General features: G+C 54.5%; 1 protein-coding gene across 1 annotated transcript in view; it reads right to left on the reverse strand.

The window, feature by feature from the left end:
* ATP2C2 (ATPase secretory pathway Ca2+ transporting 2) overlaps positions 1-19,221 on the reverse strand; it is a gene marked incomplete at both ends in the record, with an annotated part of 62,287 nt that overhangs the window by 14,798 nt on the left and 28,268 nt on the right. The window contains 8 exons of the mRNA XM_080703455.1: positions 25-149; positions 5,057-5,123; positions 8,810-8,885; positions 9,412-9,480; positions 9,557-9,706; positions 13,594-13,702; positions 18,229-18,290; positions 18,390-18,425. Of these exons, the coding sequence (XP_080559581.1) occupies positions 25-149; positions 5,057-5,123; positions 8,810-8,885; positions 9,412-9,480; positions 9,557-9,706; positions 13,594-13,702; positions 18,229-18,290; positions 18,390-18,425 (694 nt within the window). The remainder of the gene's footprint in view (positions 1-24; positions 150-5,056; positions 5,124-8,809; positions 8,886-9,411; positions 9,481-9,556; positions 9,707-13,593; positions 13,703-18,228; positions 18,291-18,389; positions 18,426-19,221) is intronic.

Consider the following 19,221-nt stretch of genomic DNA (forward strand, 5'->3'; position numbering starts at 1 on the left):
GGAATTCCTGCAGGGCGGCCTCACCCAGGGTCTCCACGATGGGCAGCTTCCTCACAATGACCCGCTTCTTGGCCATCCGCAGCACGCCCAAGACCAGCGTCACCATTACGACGATGGGCAGGCCCTCTGGAATGGCCGCCACGGCCAGGCTGCGTGGACAGGTTGAACGGGCCACAGAGAAGGCATGCTTAAGGACCTCGTGGATCCCAGCCGCGGTCGGCGGCACTTTGGGCCGTGAAGCCTGTCCCCAGTCTGCTTCCCAATCCCAGGGTGCACCTGCCTTCCTCTCTGCGCTGGGCGCACCCCACCGCGAGCCCTGTCTTTGGGAAGGGGCCTCTCCCATCAGGCAGCCACGTCTTAGTGGGAATGAGTGTCTGTTGCTGAGACACTCATTCACACTAAGATTAAATGACAGCATTTTAATCACTCTCATTTGTTAGAGAGAAAAGTCTTAGGACCCCCGGGAAGAATTTCTAGAACTAGGTAATAAGTGGGAAGTGGCGGGTTTGGGCTCGGAGGGTCTCCCCAGGGCCCCCTAAGTCCGCTATCTCCTGGTTGAGATGGTTGGGCTCGGGGTCTGCTCCTTTATTCTTCCTCCAGCTCCTTCTGGACCATGTGTGTCCTTCCAGAGCACTGGTTGATTGGATAAGAGGAGACCATGTGACCCAGGCTGGGCCAATGAGATGCTCCCTCTAGGGACTGAAGCCCTCAGATTGGTCCCCGCTGTGGGTGAGTCCATGGGTGAAGGGCCCACAGGGGGGTCTTTCTGGTACTGAGGCCAGCTGACCCACATTTCTATGCTTCTAGAATGGTCTAATGGCGTGTGGCCTGGGATCTGCTGGAAAACACTCAGGGTAGGGGTGCAGAAGAAATACAGCTGACTGTGGATGCTCACCGTGGATGCCGGCAGTGGCTACCTGGATGTCCCCCTTACTCTTGTCTCTATTTTATATCTGCTTGAAAGGTTTCAATAAGAATTTATTGGTGGTGGCTCATACTTGTAATCCCAGGACTTGGGAGGCTGAGACAGGAAGATAGCAGGTTTGAGGACAGCCTCAGCAAGTAGTTGATGAGACCTATTTTATTGTTTTAAAATAAAAATAAACTAGGGTTGGGGGTGTATCTTGGAGGGAGAATGCCCCTGGGTTCGATAAATACAGTTTGAGCTGGGCACAGTGGCACCCCCCATTGCTTTGCAGGCTGAGACAGGAGGATCACAGGTTTGAAGGCAGTACACTAACTTAGAGTCCCTGTTTTAAAATAAAAAACAAAAGTAAAAAGGCTGGGAGTGTAACCAGGTAGCCAAATGCCCGTGAGTTCAATCTCCAGTCTCTCTCTCTGTCCTTCTCTCTCTCCCCCACCCTCCCTCTCCCTCTCCCTCTCCCTCTCTCTTACACACACACACACAAAATAAATAAATAAATAAATAAATAAATGTTTGAAGAGAATATAATTTCTAGCTCCTTCTCACCCCGCAGAGGGCTGCCATCGCCCCCTGCACTCCCAGAACACCAGCTAGAGGTGTTCAACATCTGCAGGAGCACTTGTGCGTGAGTCCCTGGCCCGAGTGGGCCTAGTGACTAGCGCGTGGTGGGCTAGGTGGGTTCACAGTCAGGAACGCTGGCTGCGGCTGCTCTTTTGACCCCAGCTACAGGGCCACACTGTCTCGAATCTTAGACATCTCGGATCGTGAAGGACACCTCCAAGACAGAAAAGCGCACGCCAGTCAGCGAGGGCCACGGCTCTGTCTTACCCCATCGCTCCTAGGGAAAGGTCGATTGCAGGGGAGTTAAACGTGAGAAAGATCGTGCGCCTTAGAATCAGAGAAATACAGCACGTGATGGCGACCTTCCCACCCGGGACAATGGACCATTCAGGGATAATGTCACATAAACGAGATCGCTGCAGGAGGCCCGGGGCTGTGCCCGGTTTCCATGGCGACACCGTGAAGGCTTCCTTGGTTTCTGGCTCAGGCTGGCAAGACCGGCTAAGCAAACATTTGCAGAGGGTTATGATGGGACTTTCCCCCCGACGGCGTGGGAAGAGCATGGTGCACAGCCCGGAATAGAGCCGTAGTAATAAAAACGTTAATCCACAGGTCAATAAAGATGAGAACGGCCAGCAAAGTAAGCTCCTGGGACCACCCCGGATGTCACTGGCGGCACAAGGGCTCAGGACAAGGTTTATAAAAGAACAGTTCCCGTATTTATTTTGGAGAAGCGCCTCACATTGTAGGGTTTCTACCTTCTCTATTTCACTTTTGGTGCTGGGGATTGAACCAGCTTCTGTCCCTGAGCTACACCTTCAGCCCTTTTTTCTTATTTCCTAATTTTGAAACAGGGTCTCACTAAGTTGCTGAAGCCGGCCTCAAACCTGTGATCCTGTCTCAGCCTCCCAAGTACTGGGATGGCGGGTGTGCACCACCATGCCTGTTTCTACCTTCTGATTCGGTGTTTTAGGTGACTTACTCTGCTACTAAATTCTGAAAAACAGTACCTCCCCACCGCGCGCGTGTGTGTGCGCGCGTGTGTGTGCGTGCGTGTAACCTGGTGTTGAATCCAGGGCCTTGTGTCTGCTAGGCAAGTGCTCTACCACTGAGTTATCCCCTCCCAAACCCTTGTGATATTTGGAGCCAGGGTCTTGCTGTGTTTCCCAGGCTGGCCTTGAACTTGCAATCCTCCTGAGTAGCTGGGATTACAGGTGTGGGCCACTGTGCTCGGCTACACGCTACCCTTTCAGTATCGCAGGGAGGAGTGAACACGGTGGAATGAGAGCCGGGGTAAGGGATCACTCCTACTGGTTTTTATCCTCGAAATTTGTAGTCACCTTTTTTTTTTTCTTTTCTCATAGAACGTTTCACGGTCTGCACGGTGGGGATAGAACGTCTTTTTTCCTAGGAGGTTTTTACTTTTAGCATTTTGGTACCTGAGCTTCTGCTTTCTCCAGGAGCCTCCTGCGTCTCAGACTCTCCTCTCTACCACCGCACCTGCCTCTGAGGTCTCTGTTACCCGGGCACCTGAGCCTCAGCCCAGCATCGGTGCAACTACTTTTATTAGCGTTCTGGCGTCTCAGGGAGCTTAGAAATGTGGCATCTCCGGCTCCACCAGGCCCGAGCTGGGCGGGCGATCGGGTCAACAGCCCCCTCTTGCTGCTGTGCGCATGTGTGAGGCCCTGGTGCCGCAGCGGTCTCTTCTCTAGCTAGGCGTTACCCTGTGGCTTCGAACCCCATGATCCCTAGCTCGACGTGCTGCCGGCTCCCGTCTGCCCCTTCCTCCTGAATCCCCTTGCAGCGGCATCTGCGATCCCCTTCCGCCTCTCAGCCAAGGAGGGCCCACAGTTTTCATCTCCCCCAGAGAACAGGAGGGCTGCCCGGCATGCCGTGGCAGGAAGGATTCTGACCACATGCTTAGGTTTAGGGGATACAGGGACACACGCCACCTGGGCGGCTTGTCCCTAACCGAAGCCGTCATCTTGTGCTGCCCACGGAGCCAGGCCCACGTCGCCTCCTGGTGGTGCCTGGTGCCTGCGGTTCCCCTGCCTGACACGCCCTCCCGCTCCTCCTACCTGGCTCCTGCTCAGCAATCTGCTCCTATCTGCAAACAAGCCAGCCCTGGCCACAGTCACGGGTTACATCTCTCCTACCGCCCTTATTGTTTGTTTCTTTGGTATTGGGATGGAACCCAGGGGCATTTTACCTCAGAGCCATACCCCCAGCCCTATTTATTTATTTATAAATATCTATTTAGAAACAGGGTCTTACTAAGTTGCTGAGGGACTCACTAAGTTCCGGAGGCTGTCCTCGAAACTGCGATCCCTGTCTCAGCCTCCCAAGTACTGGGATTACAGGCGTGCACCACCACTCCCGGCCCCACCTATTTTTTAATTTCTCTTCCAGCGGTGGTTTTCTTTGTGGCATCAATGTAAGCCTCAATGCAGCTTCAGTGTTAAGTGGTAATTATTTCACTAATGTGAACTCTGAGCCGTTGCCATCTAATTTCTCCGCCAGCCTGCAAACTCCACCAAAGCAGACCCTGCAGCACCTAAGTCAGCACCTGGATGACGCCCACAGACCCTCAGTGGGTACTCGGGAACATTTGTGAGGTCAACTAACGAGCGGCTGGCACTGTCTGCGAGGGGACGGCGGCAGCCGTATGGCTAGGCCTGGGGAAACCGACTCATGAGCCGCCTGGGTGTCTTGTCCTGATGGAAGCCTGACCATCAGAGCTCCTGCCGAGTGTGGGACTTCATACCCCGCCCGAGCAGCGTGGGCCGTGGCTGTGGATGTGACTACAGGGGTCCCAAGACTGCCTTCCACTCCTGGATTCTGCAGCCACGAGCAATTGTGGGGGCCCGAGCCTCACTGTGAAATGGAGCTCCGCGAGGCTGGGAGCGTGTGAGCACGCCACAGGTGCTCTGCTTTTTCTCGCAGCAATGACAGACCCAGGTCCCTGCCCTGTCTGTGTCTTGAAGGCCCTAGGCCTGGCTCCTGCAGCCTCAGCAACCCTCTCCCTTGGGGTCATGCCCTGGGAAGCTCCGCCTCCATGTGCCAGTTGGTGCCACGCCCTGGCGCACACCTTCCAGCCTGCCCTACGCATCCCACTGTCTGCTGTTCCAGGGTGAACCATGGCCCCCAAGAAGACACATCTACGTCCTAACCCCTGGTTTGTGTGAACAAGCCTTCCTCTTAAAACAAGGTCCTTAAAAGCTCAGTCCCAACCTGGCACAGTGGGACCACACATCTACAATCCCAACTTGGGAGGGAGGCTGAGATAGAAGGCTCCCAGGCTCGAAGCCAGCTTCAGCAACTTAGAGAGACTGTTTCAAGTTAAGACGAGATCTCTAGGTGCCACCTATCTGGTCTGACCGGCACATTGCTGGCTGGTGGCAGAGGCGGCCTGCCTTCCAGCTCTTGCTGTTAGCACAAGGACCGGAACCCATGAGCAGAGAGGCGCCATGGGTCTCCACCAGCCACAAGACTGCGGGTCTGGGGTGTGCTCCGCCCCTCCCTGCCCGCCTCTCGCCTCTGTGCCCCGTGGGGAGGGGCCCCAAGCCTTACCTCACCCCGATGGTGAACATGCTGAGCAGAGGCTTGCCCTGCAGCCCGCCGAGCAGCAGGATGAGACCTGGGGAGACAGAAGCCGTCCACTGTGGCCAGGCGGCCACCTTCGCCTACTCACTTTCTCTTTTGAAGAAAGATGCCTCCTTTCCTTTCCTGTCTTTCTTTTTTCTTTTTTCTTTTTTCTTTTTGGTACAGGGGATTGAGCCCGGGAGCATTCTACCTCTAAGCTACACCCTCAGACTGATTTTTGCTTTTTTTATTTGGAAACAGGGTCTTGCTAAGTTGCTGAGGCTGTCCTCAAACCCACGATCCTCCTGTCTCAGCTTCCCAAGTACTGAGATCACAGGCGGAAGCCATCACGCCAGCCATATCTACAAAGAATTAGGTTTTACTTTTTCAGGAAGGTTCCGGCCAAGTTCAAGAAATAAACAACCGGTGTGTAGGGGGCTGTGACGTATTATTCCAAAAGTTCCCATTATGCCCCCACCAGGACTTCCCCCGAGGTATGTGATGTGGCAAGTGACAGCCAGTCTTGGGATCCACAGATGGCCGCTGTTTCCTGGGGGAGGGGTGGCTGGGATCAAAGCAAGGGCCTGGTGCTTGGCCAGCACTTGACCCCACGCCCAAACCCGGGGCCGCACTGCACTGCCTAAGTCATTTTATCTATCCTGTTGCGCTCCTCATTAAATTCTCGTTTTCTTCTTCACCAAACATTTGCAAAGCACCAGGCACCGTACTGGGCTGGGGAGAAATAAATGAGTTGTTACCGATGAACGCTTGAGGCAGAAGTGGCCTGAGTGTGCTGGGACTCATGAATATTCATGAGAGGCCCCACAAGTGTGCTGAGAGCCATGAATATTCATAAGAGATTCTAGCAATGGGAAAAGGTGCTGAGGCTTCCAAGTGCAAACTCCAAATCTCCTTTGATAAAATGGGGATCGTGACCATGTCCCCCTCCAGGGGTTGCCTGGGATTAAGACGGGACAAGTGGGCAGTGCTTGGCACAGTGCCCGGCCCACACTGGACCGTGGTCGCAATGGTCAGCACTGTCAGAAACGGTAAGAAAGAAATGGCGGGGGTGGTGGTGGGCCCGTCAACGCCCTCAGAGGCCCTGCTGAAGAGCGCCAGCTTCATTCTACAGCAAACGGGACTGGAGATGTCTTATGCGGGTGGCGGTGGGTGCCTGAATGGGGAGCCACAGATAGGATTAGCTGTAGAACTAATTCCCCAACTGAAATCTTAGCTGGAACTGCAAAGCTCTCCAGTGAAATAGACCAGAGCGGGAGCTCTCCTGGGAGCAGAGACAGGGAGCCCGGGTCCACCTGCCTCACCTGGCCCTGCGCCTCCCCCTGTAGAAGCCGCTTGTTCACAGGGGCTGATGAGAATCAGCTTTGCACATCTGTCCTTAAGTCCACGTTCAGTAACTTGGCCGCAGGTGGCTTGAAGTCGGGCTCAGAGTATTTACATCCAAAGAATTGGCAAACGCCACCTTCCCCCAGAAAGCATTGTTCTGGCTTCTCCACTTTCCCCCTCAGGCCCTCTAGGGATCCCTGCAACTCAGCCTCCAAACCTCCCTCTCCTAGGGAAGTTCTTGAAATGTTACAGAGAGAAACCCGGAGGGTCGTGGCCCTGCTGTGCACCTGCTCACCGAATTTCAGTTCCGGGTAACACAGGATGAGGGCTTACACGGAGCGGCCTTGCCAGCCCCTGACCTTGGAGACGTACTTTGTTAAACAAATTTCATCTTGTGGAAAGGCTTGTCGCACTATCTACTTTGACAATCTGCCTTGAAGCACATTTACCTGATATCTGTCCTTGGGGCCACTGAGACAGAAAGACCAGTCCCCATCCCGCAGCGCCCGCCCTCCTGGCAACCCCCTCGGAGAAGGGCAGGGTGGGAACGCTTTTCCCACACAGGTGAGACAGGAAAGTTCTGACCTCATGGGTCACAGTGTCTCTGTTGCAATTCTACCTTGCTGTCATAACTAAAGGCAGTCAGTCAGATAATCCAGGAGTGGCGGGTCGTGTTCTGATAAATCGTCACTAATGAATACTGGCGTACATTGGAATTTCATGTAATCGTCAGACCATGAACTATTCTTCTCTTGAGCTTTAAAAAGCCCTTCAGAGATTTGTGACATACTCTCTGCTTGCTGGGCATACAGGATATAGGAGCGGGCAGTGGGCCAGGTCTGTCCTGGGATCCCTCGTTTCTATCCCCTATTCTAGAATGGAAAAGAGGCCTTGAGCCGCCCAGACCCTCTGTGCATTCTATTCTGCCAGGAGGAACCGATGAGCACGCAGCCCCAGGGGTGGCAAGGGACAGCTGCTTCCCCTGCTGCGCCCGCGGCAGACATCACTAATCCATCACCGTCTTCTTTGCCTGAGCATGGCCTTTGAGTGCGGAGCTCAGAGTCACAGCGTTCCAGGGGTGGAGCTAGGTGGATGGCCCAGACCAGCTGGCTCCAGAGCACGCCCTCTTCCCCACTTTGCTAAACTCACCACCATCTCTTCCAAGCTGAGATGGAGTGGGAAGTACCTTCCGTGCCTTTGAATATGTTATTCCTTCTGCCTGGATCCCAGTTGCTTTTTTTGTTTTCAATCACTTACTGAACTCCTACTCATCCTGTAAGACCCAGATTAATATCACCTCCTCCCTGGCGTCTTCCTATCTCTCTTGAGCAAAAGTAATGGCTACCTTCACATGTCGTGTGAGTTCAGTATCTCTCCCTTACTCAGCTAGAGCCCTTCTAAGGGAAGCAACTGTGCTTGATCCGGTTCTGTGTGGCCTTGGCACCCAGAATGGGGTGTAATGTGTGACAGGAGACCGCTAAGAGAATCACTGCATCTGGGTGGCCGGGTGCACAACAGCCTGTGGCTAGGAGGGGCGGTGGGCTCTCCCAGCAACGTCCCCTGGCTCCGTGGCCTCAGCCAGACTCAGCGGCACCTCCCTTGTCACAGCACCCGTGTGAGCAGTGACTCGTCAGCGTATCTCTTTATCAGTCATTCACTCAGCGAGTGCTTATTGAGAAGCTATCATGAGCCGGGCACTTGTTGAAGGCTGGGAATGAAGGGCATAGAATCAAGGCTAGAGCCAGAAAGAGCAGGAAGGAGCAGGTGATGGGACCGGGGAGCCCCATGGGGGCTGCTAGGGCCAACGACCTGCACTGGTGTTCTGCCAAAAGGCCGGAAGCGCCAGCCCAGACAAGGTCTGCTTAGAAGAACAGAAATACGGCTGGTGCTCAGTGGAGCTGCATTTCCCAGTCTCCTTTGCAGCTGGGAGGCCACATGACTCCATTCTAGCCAATAGAAATGGGCAAAAGTGATGACTCCACTTCCTGGTGCATGCCTTAAAAACTGCCCCCACAACCTCCAGGTCCTTTCTTTTCCCACCTGCTGGTTGAGTAGAATTGTGGCCTCCAAAGGTCTAGAGGGAGCAGAGATGATGTGGCAGGGGCCCGGGCCTGGCCATCCAGGAGAGCCACTACACCAGGAACCCAACCACGGACTGTGGCATGAGCAGGAGCTAAGTGTTCACTCTGTGAAGCCATTGCAAGCTGGGGCTGCCTGTTACAGCACCCAGCCTGCTCTCATACACGCAGCCTGCTCTCCTACAAAAACCCTCGGCTGCTGTTAGAGCATCTCTGATCCCAGCCCCGATGTTCACGCCGCTGAGCAGGAAGACACTTGAGAGGCAGCGCTGGCGGCTGCCTGAGGACAGCTCCCGGGGCCCCAGAGCCCCCTCCTCACCGATGACGCCGAAAGAGAAGAGTGTCAGTTGCTTCCCCAGCTTGTCCATGCTTTTCTGTAGAGGCGTTTTAGGCGTCTGGAAGGGAGGGAACAGTGAGTTTAGCAGTCCCAGCAGCCTGCCCCAGCCTCTGCCTGGCCTTTTCCAAAATGGATTCACCTCTGACTGTAGTTTGCTCTAGTGCCAGTGACGTGGGACACCCCTAAACGAAAATTCATGAGCCTCCGCCTTAAGACCTGTGCACCTGGAAGTGACATCCTGACGAGCAGCAAAATGAAATTTTTGTTGTATCGTAGAGAGGATTGAATTCAGGGGCATTCGACCTCCAAGCTGCACTCCTAGCCTGATTTTATTGTTGGTTTTGAAATAGAGACTTGCGAGGTTGCTAAGAGCCTCCCTCCACAGCTGACGCTGTCCCTGGACTCACAGTCCTCTTGTCTTCTAAGCACTGGAATTACAGGCGCGCGCACCTCCACCCCGCCCCCGGCGTTGAATAAACATTTTAAAATAAAAATAAATCTACAATGGGGACGCCCAGGGTTGTATCACTAGCGTAGGTAATTACAAACCCTGGCCCACAACTGCTGAGGGCCAAGGCACTCACCTCCTCGGCCTGCATCATCTTGAATACTTCTCCGAACTGGGATCTTTCTCCGGTTCCAATCACGACTCCCTGCGGTCAAGAGAGAGAGGGAGCGTCCAGCCCGAGGCCTGCGGAGGCGCGGCCGGGGCCCAGGAGCCCAGCTTACCTGGCCCCTCCCGCACTGCACCAGGGTCCCCATGAAGACGATGTTGCTCATGGCGCTGAGGTCCCCGCTGCCTGGCAAGGGACTGTCGGTTTTACTGCAAGGCTCGGCCTCTCCGGTCAGACTGGATTCGTCCACCAGGAGGTCTGTGACCTAGGGAGCAAAAGGAGACACCGTGGGGCCACAGAGTGAGCCCAGTGGAGCTCAAACAAGGGGTGGGCTGACCCCGGGACCAAGACGGGACTCACACCCGCCGATACCTCAAGAAAGGAGAAAGGCTTTGGCTGTGTGGCCCCTCTCGGGAAACATCAAAGTCTCTCCTAATGCAATTTGAAATCTGCATGGAGATCTGCGGCGGTGGGTGTTTTGGGGCACACTCTCCGAGACCCGGGCCCCCCCAGCCCTGGGCCTGGCCCGCCTCAGCAGCTCCCTGCGCCCGTGTACCTCCCTACGGTCTCAGAACAGCAAGAGCTCTGGTTTGGATATGGACGCAGTGACCCCAGGGCTCACGGGTTGACATTTAATCCTCACTGTGAGATAATAAGTGGTGAAAATTTTATCTGACCATGGTGTATAGAAGCAGGGCCTCAGGCGGGGAATGGGATTAAAGTCATCAGGGTAGAACCTGGTGACTGAGTCCTGGTGGCTTTACAAAGAAGACAGGGAGAGAGACCAGAAGACACACACGCACACTCCTGTCTCCTGCCATGTGTCTCAGGACCCAGCCACAGGACGGTCGCCAGCAGACTCGGCCTTCACTGCCAGAACCGCGAGGCAGAAGGAACCTTTTGTCTTTATGAGCTCTCCGGCCTCAGGCATTTTATTACTGTAGCACAAAACAGACTCAGACACTGAGCAAGGGCATCAAACAACAATCTAAGGTCAGGTTAACACCAGAAACACACACGGGGCTCGGAAACACCCACGTGGTCCAAGAGCGAGGAGGGAGGTGTGAGCGTTCCAGCTCTCAGCATTCATATCCCCTGGGGCAGGTGTGACATCGGCTCCATTTTACCCGTGGAGAAACTGAGGCACAGAGAGACTGCGTGATTTGCTCAAGTTTCTATAGTGACCAGAGATTTGAATGGAATCTCTGGTTCCAGAATCTCAGCTCCTAACTTCCTCGTACAATATATACACAAATATATGTGGCGTTTGGGATTGGACCCAGAGGTGTTCTATCTCCACGCTACACACCCCAGCCCATTAAAAAACAATTTTTGTTTTGAAACAGAGTCCCGCTAAATTGTTGAAGTCCTCACTAAGTTGCTGAGGCTGGCCTTGAACCAGCGATCCTCCTGTCTCAGCCTCTCAAGTACGAGGATTACAGGTGTGTGCCTTCACATCCACCACACAATCTCTTGTTGCCAAGACCAGCGGACAGTGTGGCTAAGGCGGCGTCAGGGTGCAAGATGAACTGTACCCCTGGGGACCTTGCCGTCTAAAGCGGAGAAAACGGACACAGACAGAGACCTCGTCTTCCACGAGCCCACAAGAGCTCAGTTAGCATTCTCAAACAGCACCCTATGGCCGGGCGTGCGGGCGCACGCTTGTCATCCCCGCGCTTGGGAGGCGGAGACGGGAGGATCGTGCAGGTGCGAAGCCAGCCGCGCTGGCTTAAGAGACCCTGTTTCCAAATAAAAAGTATAAAATTAGGTCTGGGAGTGTAGTCCGGAGGTAGAAGAGTTTCCAGGAACCCAGTACCACCAAAACAAAACAACAACAACAAAAAAAACCCAAAACAAAAAAATCAAACAGCACCCTATGAGTTTTCTATCACTTAAAACCTCAAATTCAACAGCAATTAAAAAACATATATATATATCTGTATATGGGCCCTGCTTAGGAGCCCCGTCCCCAGGATGGCAGGGGTCAGCACACGCCAGGAAAGGCCCATCCCACCCCCAGCCCTGGGAGAGGGCGCCCGCCCAGCTGTGGCCACGTCCCGTAGCCCGGCTTCCCAGCCCCCTGCGGCTCCTGGCGGCTCCCCTGCTCTGGACAGTAAGGCGACGTCCCCGAGGGTCCCGAGGGGTCTCGGGACATTCTGCGACGTGCCTGGGCAGCCCTCGTCAGCACAGCCACGGTCACGGGAGACAAGGAGATCCTGGAGATGGGCGGCTGATTCTCCAGGTGCACCTGAGCGAGGGCCACATGGGCAGCAAAGGACCCCAGTGGCCCGTGGGAACCTCTCACGAGCCACTTTTTTCTCCTGAACCTAAAATATTTCTAGAACTTTTTCCCTTTTTCTTTTCTTTTTTTAAATGTGGTTATGGAGAGTGAACTCAGAACTCAGCCCTCTTTTACTCTTTAACTTTGAAACAGGGTCTCACTAAGTTGTGGAGGGCCTCACTAAGTAGCTGAGGTTGGCCTCGAACCTGCAATCCTCCTGTCTCGGCCTCCCAAGAACTGGGATTACAGGCGTGTGCCACCACACCCAGCTGAAAGAAGAGAATTTTTATGCAGTGGTTAACACAGACCTGACACAAGTGTGTGTGTACTTCCAAAATAATTTCATATTTGTATGGACACCATAGTTTGAGCCTAGACACTCAAACTCAGGTGCCTTGATTTCCCTAGGGAATGAAACCTGGCAGCCCCGCCCTGCCCAGGGGCTCCGCCGCTGCCAAGCACGGCTTGCGATGCAGGCCGTGTTCAGAAAAGATTCCCAGCTGGCTCAGTGGTGCACACCTTAATCCCTGACCTTGGGAGGCCGGGACAGGAAGGTCACAGGTTCGAGGCTAACATGTGCTAACCTAGCAAGGCCCTGTTTCAAAATATAAAGTAAGATAGGGTTGGAGGTGGCACTCAGAGATGGAATATTTGTGGGTTTAATCCAGTGCCACACACAAAAAGAAAAGAAAAATATTAGTTCTCTGCGTGAGAAAAACCCAGGGAGGCGGAGGCTGAGGAGGCGTTCTGGATGGGAAGGAGAGGTGGTGGGGGGCTGGCAGAGGGAGCCCCTGGTGCCTCCCTGGACACAGTCTCGGGGCAGGGGCGTGGGATGTAGACCCACAGGGCACCAGCGGCTGCGAGGAGCTGGCCCAGCCCAAGCAGGCCACGGGAGGCTCTGGCCCTGCCCTGCCCCGGCCACACCAGGCTCCTGGGGCTCCCGCCTCCCAGACAAATTGGGACTTGGAGTCCTGACAACTGTAATTCGATTCTCTTTTTATTTCGAGAAATAGCAGAGAAAAGAAAGCACACTACTCCCTTCCTACTGTGCCAGGTTCACCTGTGCTTTAACCCAGGAGAAAAGAAAACAGAGCTTCGTGATCCCAGGAACGGAACTACGCCAGTAGGGGCTCTTTAAGAGCTTCGTAAATCAGCTGCTTCCTGGACCTGCCAGGCTTTAAAATGTTTAAAATGCGTGCACAGTGAAGTGCTCCTGGCTCTCAGAACTTCCTAGCTGGTAAAGGTTTCCCACTGTGAATAAATAAAACTGTTGATTGTCCGACAGGCTTGCAAAATACCAGCAGGAAGCGATGGCCTCCCAGCCCCAAACAGTCCCCAGTTTATTTACCCTAGGCAGGGCAGGGAAGAATGAGGAGGTCCTGAAGACAAGGCGAGTCATTGGGGGCAAAAACACGTCGCAAGCCTCCAGTGGATTCCTGAGCCAGAGAGCACCAAACCCGACAGATACTGGATTTGTCCCTCTCCACGCGAACCACAAAGGAGGCCCACGAAGAGGTCAATGATAACTAGCAAGAAAACGGAGTGATCGTAATAATACACTGTCACAAGCAAGCCAATGTGGTCTCTCCAAAGAATCAAGATAGCTAAGTGGAAAATTAGAATGATACACTGTTACGAAAACTGTGGATGTGGGCTCTCTCTCCAGAGTCAAGGGTTGCTTCTATTTTCAGACCACAGTTGACTGTGGACATCCGAAACCACGGACGGGGTTGGAGGATTAAGGTACTTATTGTGAGGCTAGCGGTGCATGAAACGGGGCCGAAGACTCTACGCTGGAAAGTAGCTGCCTCGCCCAGGTGTGACTGGTGTGGCATGCGCGCGAGCGCGTCCCGCCCGGCGCCCACGCTCACCTCGGTGAGTCGGATGTCGGCAGGGATCCGGTCTCCAGTGGAGAGAGACACGATGTCTCCGGGAACCAGGTCTCTGGCGAGCACGTGCTGGGGCCTCCCTTCCCGAATGCTGCAGCGGGCGGGAAAAGGCAGGGGCACCGAGCGGACACCCCAGTTTTATGCATGTCGATTAACTGCAGATGCGTAGTTAGTAGAACACGCTTTATCTTTCAGTTTTAGAAAAAACCCTCTGCATTCCTGAGCCAGATAATGCCAAACCCAGGGACATCCCAGCCCTGTCATTATGATTATTATTATTTTGATTATAGCGACATCTCCAGCCCTTTTATCATCACTATTTTTGTGTGTGTGTGGGTCTGGAGATGGAACCCAGAGGCATTTTACCACCGAGCTACACCCCCTGCCCTATTTTTTATTCCTTATTTTGAGACAGGGTCTCACTGAGTTGCGGAGGGCCTCACTAAGTAGCTGAGGCTGTCCACGAACCGCGATCCTCCAGTCTCAGCCTCCCGAATGCTGGGATTACAAACGCGCGCCGCCACGTCCGGCTTATTATTATTATTTTGAAACAGGGTCTTACTCTGTTGCTGAAGGTCTCGGCTAAGTTGATGAGGCTGGCCTCGAACCTGTGATCCTTCTGTCTCAGTCTCTCAAGTACTGGAATTACAACGTGGCTCACTGTGCCTAATGGTTTTATGACGTGTGTGTGTGTGTGTGTGTGTGTGTGTGTGTGTGTGTGTGTGTTACCTGGGACTGAATCCAATCTCATTCTACCTCTGAGCTACATGCCCAGCCCTATTTTATATTTCTCTAAAATCTGAAACAGGGTCCCTATATTGCTGAAGCTAGCCTCAAACCTGAGATCATCCTGTCTCAACCTCCCAAGTACTGAGATTACAGTGTGTGCCAACATGCCTGGCAGTTTTTTTTTTTTTTTTAACTCGGTATCCTAAAAGGCTTTGGGGCAAATGTGCGGCTCCTGGGTGACCCTGGCTTGATATAAAAAATGAGGCTGCTACCCTGCCTGGCCTGTGAACAGGGCGGGGCCCCCCGGTCTCTGGAAGCTGTGCAGGCCCAGGGAGCTCTGAGGCCTGACGGTGCTGCCGCGGGGAGCCGTGCGTCTGCTCTGGGCTGCAGAGTCTGGTTCAGAGCCGGCTTTGGGGCCAGGGCTCTGCTGGAATCCCACACACAGTGCCCCATCCGCCCTGGCTGCGCACTGGCCACCCCTCCGCCTCTTCCGATGCACCCACCCACGTGGCATGCCGGGGGATCTGCACACAGCCAGGGTTCAGCTCCCGCCTGCTCCGAACCCCTGGCCTCCAGATGCTCCGTCCCCAGGGCTTGGCTAAATTCCTCTGGCCTGGCCAGCCTCCTGCCGCCTGTCCAGCTCCTCATTCCATGGGGTCCTTGAGCACACCCAGTTGCTTCCGGTCCCAGGTCTTTGCGCTCTTTAAATGATGGGGTAGCCATCTCCCGGTTCGCAGAATCTGAGCTTGCGCAGGTACCCACCCTGGAGTAACTGGGGTTCACGCTCCAGGGGTGGGTCACGGCTGGCTAAGATCGCTGGGAGGCCCAATTTCCTGCCAGTAATAGGCTTGGTCATGGATGCATGCGTCATGAAACCCTAGCCTCTTTGAGAAAGGTCTTTGTCTTTTCCTCTATCTTCCTCTTTCTCCCCACCCCCCAAGTGGGCCCTTCACACGTTTGGCTGTGGAGCCTGGGGCTGTGGCAGCCATCCTGGGGCCTTGAGGCAAGCCAGCCAGAGAAGATGGCAAAGAGGTAGAGACCAGGCCCCTGGTGCTGCCAATCAACCCCACCGCCCCCCTCCCCGCCCCTGATATGACAACGCAATCTCCTGTGGTCTGTACACACGAGTTTTCTGTCCTTTGAAGCACAGGGGCCGACCAGAGATCCCTGGGTTCCTTAGATGCTTCCCGTGGCTGCCTCAAATGTCAGCTCCCTTTAAATGTCAGGCAGGGCTGCTGATGAGAGGTGTTTGGCGCGTCTCCGCAGGCCACTCTTCACCCCTGTGGACGTTGGCTGCTATTTTGCTTTGCCGAGTGACTGTGGGTTTCTGGCGCTAAGGCACCCGCTGCACCCCACACACACGTCCTCGTGAGCTCTTGATGGCCTCCCTTGCCAGGACTGAGCACCCCGAGGCCCGGGCTTCGCACTCCGCCCGCCGGTGTCGACTCAGTGTGGTTTTTCTGGCACACAGTAGGTGCTCAATAAATGATGATCGCATAAGAGAGAGGCGACGCCCAGAGGGTCTGCGTGGCACGCCCCCCTTGGGTCTCCGGACTCGGGGAGCAGGGTTTTGTGAAGTCTGCAGACCTCTTCCAGCTCCTCTCGGGCTGCCAGCCACTGCTGTTCTCAAAAATCAAATTCGTTTAGAAGTGGTGTGTCTGGAGCCATCAATAATACCCTATTCACCGGAAAGGCCAGGACTTGGTATTTACGCTGAAGATCCGAGGGACAGAACACTTACGTCAGCTCGTCTTATTTGGTGGATGACATCGCGGCTGGACTTCTGACAGACCCCGCGCCTGGCCATCGATGTCCACCGCCCACCATGGACCTTCTGGAGTTGTTCTTGGTCCCTGGTGCTTCCGCAGCGTCTTCTTTTTGTTTCTGTTTTGTCATTTCTGTCTTGTGTCTGTCTGTCTTTAACACACACACACACATGCACACCACGCAGAGGGCTCGTAACAGAGTCAGGCCCCAGCTCCCTCCTGCTCCAGACCCTCCGAGCGCTCCATCCCCGGAGCCATGCTGGGTCCCCCCTGGCCTGGCTGCCGCCTGCGGCCCCGCTCCTTGTTCCATCCGTCCCTGAAAACACCCAGCTGCTTCTGGTCCCAGGACCTTTGCACGCTGGAGTAGACTTCTCTTATTCCTTGTTCACAGAATCTGAGCTTGTGTGCCTTACACACACACACACACACACACACACACACACACACACACACACACACACACACCCCTCCGACCCCAAACCACCAGAGGCCGGGCTGCATCTCGCCAGAACCTCCCCATTCCACTTGGACAAAGTGTCCAGGTATATACCAAGGTTCTTCCCCAAAAATTACCCTTTGAAAAAGAAAGGTGCCGCCGGGCATGGCACTTGGGGGGCTGAGACAGGAGGATCGCGCAGGTTCGAAGCCAGCCTCAGCTACTTAGGCTCTCAGCAACTTAGTGAGACCCTGTTTCCAAATAAAGTATAAAAAATAGGTTTGGGAGTATAGCCCGGAGGTAGAAAAGCCCCTGGGTTCCACCCCCAGCACCACACACACACACACACACACACACACACACACACACACACACAAAAGGTGCCACGTGGCCAGGTCCTTCCCAAGCACCCCAGGTCCTGAAAGTCTTCCCGTGGCCTTAGTTAAAGCAAGACTGTATGTTCAGAAGGAAATATTAGCACGGGGCAGCCTCACCCATGGGACAGCCTCACCCGCGGAACAGCCTCACCCACGGGACAGCCTCACCCGCGGGGCAGCCTCACCCGCGGGGCAGCCTCACCCGCGGGGCAGCCTCACCCACGGCAGCGGGAGCTAGTGGGAAACTTTGACCATTTTCAAAATCTCTCCATTTTTTTTTAAAATAAGGAGATACACTGATGAATTATGGGCATATTAACCCTTAAAGTCAAGAGAGGCCCCAGGTGTCTGTGAGCGTCCCCTCTGCCCCAAGAGAAGGCTCTAGCAGACACTCTAACCTGAGACGCCAAGACCGCTTAGTCCAATGAAAACTAAGAGTAGCCAGGCATGGTGGGACATACCTGTATCCCAGTACTCGGGAGGCTGAGACAGGAGGATTAGAGGATCAAGGCTAGCCTCAGCAATGTGGCAATACTCTCAGAAACCTAGCCAGACCCTATTTCCAAACAAACAGACAGACAGACAAACAGACAGACAAACAGACAAATGGCCTGGGGGTATGGCCCAGAGGTAGAATGCCCTTGAGTTCAACACTGTACAAAAATAAATAAATAAGATGGATCACGTGCCCAGCCACACATAAAGCCGCAGGCAGGCGCACAGGACTGTAATGGCGTCCCTACAGCTTATGGAATGTTTCTGGAACTTTCTCTCCCACCATGCCTCACTAAGACAAGATGCCTGCGAGGGACTGATGGACGATTTTGTCTTTATTCTTTGGAAAGCGTGATGCGTGTCAAGGTGGGGCCAGGCAAGCAACTACCGGCCTGAGTCGGCGCCCGCGGGTCCTGCTCCACTCCCGGCCCCGCCGGCTCCTGCGGGCTGGGGGCTCTCTCCCGGGTCACCCTTGGAGAAGTAGTCAGCCTCGCCCTCTCTCCCGCTAGAGAATGCTCATGGATGAACACAATTCCACAGGCTCTTCCCAAAGCCACGCCGCCATCCGTGGCCCCCCAGACTAGGGGCCTGGCGTAGACACGGGCGATAGAGTGGAGGCCCAAGCGGGTAACGACTCTCCCCAGGCCGCAGAGCAGCCTGTCGTCAGGGCGGAGACCAGGTCTCGCAATTCCCCGCGCCACGGGGTTCTCCTAAATCACGCCACAAAGGGCACAACGTCTACCAGGCATTTGCCCAAATCACCAGCCCACCTGCTCCTCTGAGGAGCCAGAGACCCAGGGAGGCGCCAACGTACCAGTTACATTCCGGAGGAACCAGCTTGGTCAGCTCCTCCAGAGACTTCTCCGACCTGTACTCCTGGCAGGAAGCACATTGGATGCGGGCTCAGGGGTGGGGATTCCACGGCGCTCCCGTCATGCCGCGCACCCCCCGCCCCGGGACCCCGGGGGTACACACCTGGATGAAGGCCACAGTGACCACGATGAGGACAGCCTGGGGACAGGAGGGGACAGGGGAGGCTGAGCGCCGGCGGCTCCCCAGAGAGGACCGGAGCTTCAAAGCGCGTTTCCTTTGTTTGTGCAAAATAAGTCCACTGGCAGAAACTTAGAAAACAGACAAGATCCTCTCCGGCCCCTTCCCCCCACAAGAGCAGAAAACTCAACCAAATTCTGCTCCCCAGGGGTGCACATGCTCCCAGGGGCGCCCGATATTGTGAACATGCCAAATTGTACTGAATTATTCACTTCAAAATGGTCAACGTTTTTTGGTGTGTGTGTGTGTGTGTGCTACTGGGGATAGAACCCAGAGGCATTCTACCTTCGAGCTACACTCCCAGCCTGATTTTATTTATTTGGAAACAGGGTCTTGCTAGGTTGCTGAGAATCTCACTACTGGCTGAGGCTGTCCTCAAACCTGCGATCGTCCTGTCTCAGCCTCCCAAGGACTGGAATTACAGACATGTGCCACCACGCCTGACTAAAATGGCCACCTTTCAAATGTGAATTTCACTTGAATAATTTTGGTGGGTCCAGGGATTCAACCCAGTCGTTCTACCTTCGAGGTATACCCACAACCTTTGTGTGTGTGTGTGTGGTACTGGGGATGGAACGCTTCTACCTCCGGGCTACACTCCCAGACCTATTTTATATTTTATTTGGAAACAGGGTCTCTTAAGCCAGCAAAGCTGGCTTTGAACCTGTGCAGTCCTCCCAAGCGCCTCCCAAGCGCAGGGATTACAAGGGTGCGCCATCACACCTGGCATCCCCCACAACCTTTTAAATTTTTTTTT

This window comes from Muscardinus avellanarius, assembly GCF_963383645.1.
Source record: "Muscardinus avellanarius genome assembly, chromosome: 10".
Lineage (NCBI taxonomy): Eukaryota > Metazoa > Chordata > Mammalia > Rodentia > Gliridae > Muscardinus > Muscardinus avellanarius.